This window comes from Alligator sinensis, unplaced genomic scaffold, assembly GCF_000455745.1.
Source record: "Alligator sinensis unplaced genomic scaffold, ASM45574v1 scaffold611_2, whole genome shotgun sequence".
NCBI lineage: Eukaryota > Metazoa > Chordata > Crocodylia > Alligatoridae > Alligator > Alligator sinensis.
In genome coordinates, this window is record NW_005841869.1 from 2093350 (window position 1) to 2096084 (window position 2735).

Here is a 2735-nt window from a genome sequence, read left to right on the forward strand (position 1 = left end):
CTGATCTCTTAGCTGTCAGGACAAGTAAAAAGGCATAAGAATAGGTATAAGGGCAAGAATGGGGAAGGGCAAGAATTAGAGCAGGGTGTTATAAGCATTCAGTGCAGGGGGGAAATTTCCAGGTTTAATTATGGTCTGTGGACTATGGCATACATTCAGGACTCCATTCTCCCCTCATTCCCTGGTGATTTTCCACTGATGATCCCTGAGACACTTGTACAGACAAGAGGAAAAGCTGTTCTTTTATGTAGTAAGTCAGTAACATGGGTTAAACCCAACATATGAAAACAGCTCTGAGATACTTATGCTATTAGATTTCTGACATACCGTTTTAAAGCCACACTTACAACCTTTTCTTTTCCCCTCTCACTTACCCTTGGTAAAGGCACAGTCCTTTGCTCATTTGGAGGCTGGCAAGCCACAGAGTAATACCCATCCAAAGAGTTATATCTCTCACGCAATGATGTCTGATAGACAGATGAGTGCATCACATCCATTGGAGGTAAAGAATTGCTCCTAATAATATCATCTCTTGGGTACATCTGTGGACGCCAGATACGCCTGCTGTCATACACTGGGGCATACATTCCAGAAGGGACAGGAGGAACTGGTCCATACGGCTGCGGAGGAGGAGGTTGGTAAGGAGAATTCAGTCGATCTCGAGGGGGAAATGTACTGTAATGATCGGCATATGGCACGGAAGCAGGTGGGAGGGAGGATTCTGGAACGTTATTGGACCTCACAAAGCGAGGAACACAGGGAGCCACACCAGCTGGTACTGTTGGAGGTGGTGCGTAGTATCCTTGAAAATTGGAGAAAGGCATATTTAATGTGGTCTCACATGACCTAGAATTTTAAGCAGTTCTAAAAATGTAAGTAGCACTCAAATCTGGCTTCAGATCCAAGCGTCTTGCTTCTATACCCCCATTTTAATCCTGTCACTATTCTGTGGATGTACAGTGCATGCGTAAGAGCACAGTGTCTACAGAAGCAGAGCTGACAACTTGGCAGTGTTTTCACTGGACCTGACCCAGCTGGGAGTAGGTGGCAGACAAATTCTACATTCCTCCATGCTGTAATACTTTTAAGAACCTTACCAGGACAGGTGGTACTTTCGCATCCCTCTCCATACTGAACCCACATGTATGTATATTAGCTGGATACATACCTTAAGAAGCCTAACAGCATACACTGAGATGTGTTAATATAGAAAAACACTTTAGGTTTAAGACAGTGATGCTCACTCTGTTGGCCCCATTACCATTATGTTCTGTCTTTCTCCTTACTAAGGAATTGAAAAGCTTAGTGCTTAGGCTCTGTTTGAATGGATGCCTAAAGGACATTTAGTATTGTACCATCAGAAGGATCTGAAGGAACTCAAGTATTCACCTACCCTGACCCAGGAATGTTATTTGCCCAGGCGATAGGAAAAACAATTACAACAATTTGGTGCCTTCTTTCTGCACCTTGGGATATTACTTCAGACTTGAACAAGACTGTAGAGAGCAAATCTGATTAAAGGTAACTGAGTACTAAGGGACAGAAGGGAATGGGAGACCATGAGATCTGAACTGTTTTAGCTGTTGAGACATACAATTCCCACAACACATGGTGTGCACAGACAGGAACTGCAATGCCAGAACAGACTATTGGCCCACCCACTCTTAGCAGTAAAAGGGATTATATTGTCCCATTAAGAAAAAACAGATTCAGCTGAGAACTTCAAAAATAACCCAAATCATTCCAGCCTGTTTAAACACATGTCCAAGCATATCCATGCAAAAGTGAAGGATTGCCTACAGAACAGCTCTGTGTTACTCACCCGTCTGTGGGTACTGTGGAACTTCATAGGACATCTGGGCCCGCGGATCTTGAAAATACTGAACATTATCAGAATGTGGAGGATAGACTGGTACTCTGGGTACAAATGGGCTGGATTTTGGAGGCACAGAATTCATCTCTGTTCCAATATTAGGAGGACCAGCTGAGGTAGCTGCTGCCTGGCTTACAGGAGTCTTGGGTGGAGAACCAATTTTACTGAAACAGATTGCAAAAGAATTATCAAATACATCTCCCATTATTTCACTCAGTCAACTGCAAGTCACAATGCAATACACTCCAGTATGACAAGGTGTTTCCTATGGAACTTTTACTGAATTTCATTATTTTTCACAGCTAGTACGCTGACTTTCTTCTCAAGGGAACATCATGCACTCATAAGCTGATCTAACCCTTTTGGTATGTACTTACAGCTCAGATACCATCACTGAAAAGGAACAGTCATTATGACAGAGAGGTGCTGAAATGTTGGCCGGAGGCTTAGTGCTGTCTGAACAACAATCCAAACAGCTTTAAAGTCAGATATCTGGAAAACCTTCAGGACTCCAAAGAAACATTTTTGATATTTGGAAATCCAACAACTATTATGCACTACTGTATCATAAAGAATTGTCAAATTCTGTATGCAATTATTTTTTTCCTAAACTGAACAACCCAATGGAACATTAAATATGAGGCTGAAACATAGGTGAGCAGAAGGGATGTGGAGGGATGGATACTGCCATTTTACACGATACACGAGTAGATTTAAAACATGCCCTAAACTTAAAGCATCAATGCTGGCATGTGAAGCTTGGGTTCACAGACCCTTTGAAAACGAAATGACATTGCCACTGCTATAGCAAACCTTGCACAATTATACAACAAGTGAGTATCTCCAATGCACCTCTCTTTCC

General features: G+C 42.4%; 1 protein-coding gene across 6 annotated transcripts in view; it reads right to left on the reverse strand.

Annotated features, from left to right (window-relative positions):
• The window catches only part of RC3H2 (ring finger and CCCH-type domains 2), a 37950-nt gene that overhangs the window by 10895 nt on the left and 24320 nt on the right, over positions 1–2735 (reverse strand). For all 6 annotated transcript variants that reach the window (XM_025194104.1, XM_014526760.2, XM_025194100.1 and 3 more), the window contains 2 exons: positions 1823–2037; positions 375–802 (listed from right to left, as the gene is read on the reverse strand). In XM_025194104.1, the coding sequence (XP_025049889.1) occupies positions 375–802; positions 1823–2037 (643 nt within the window). The remainder of the gene's footprint in view (positions 1–374; positions 803–1822; positions 2038–2735) is intronic.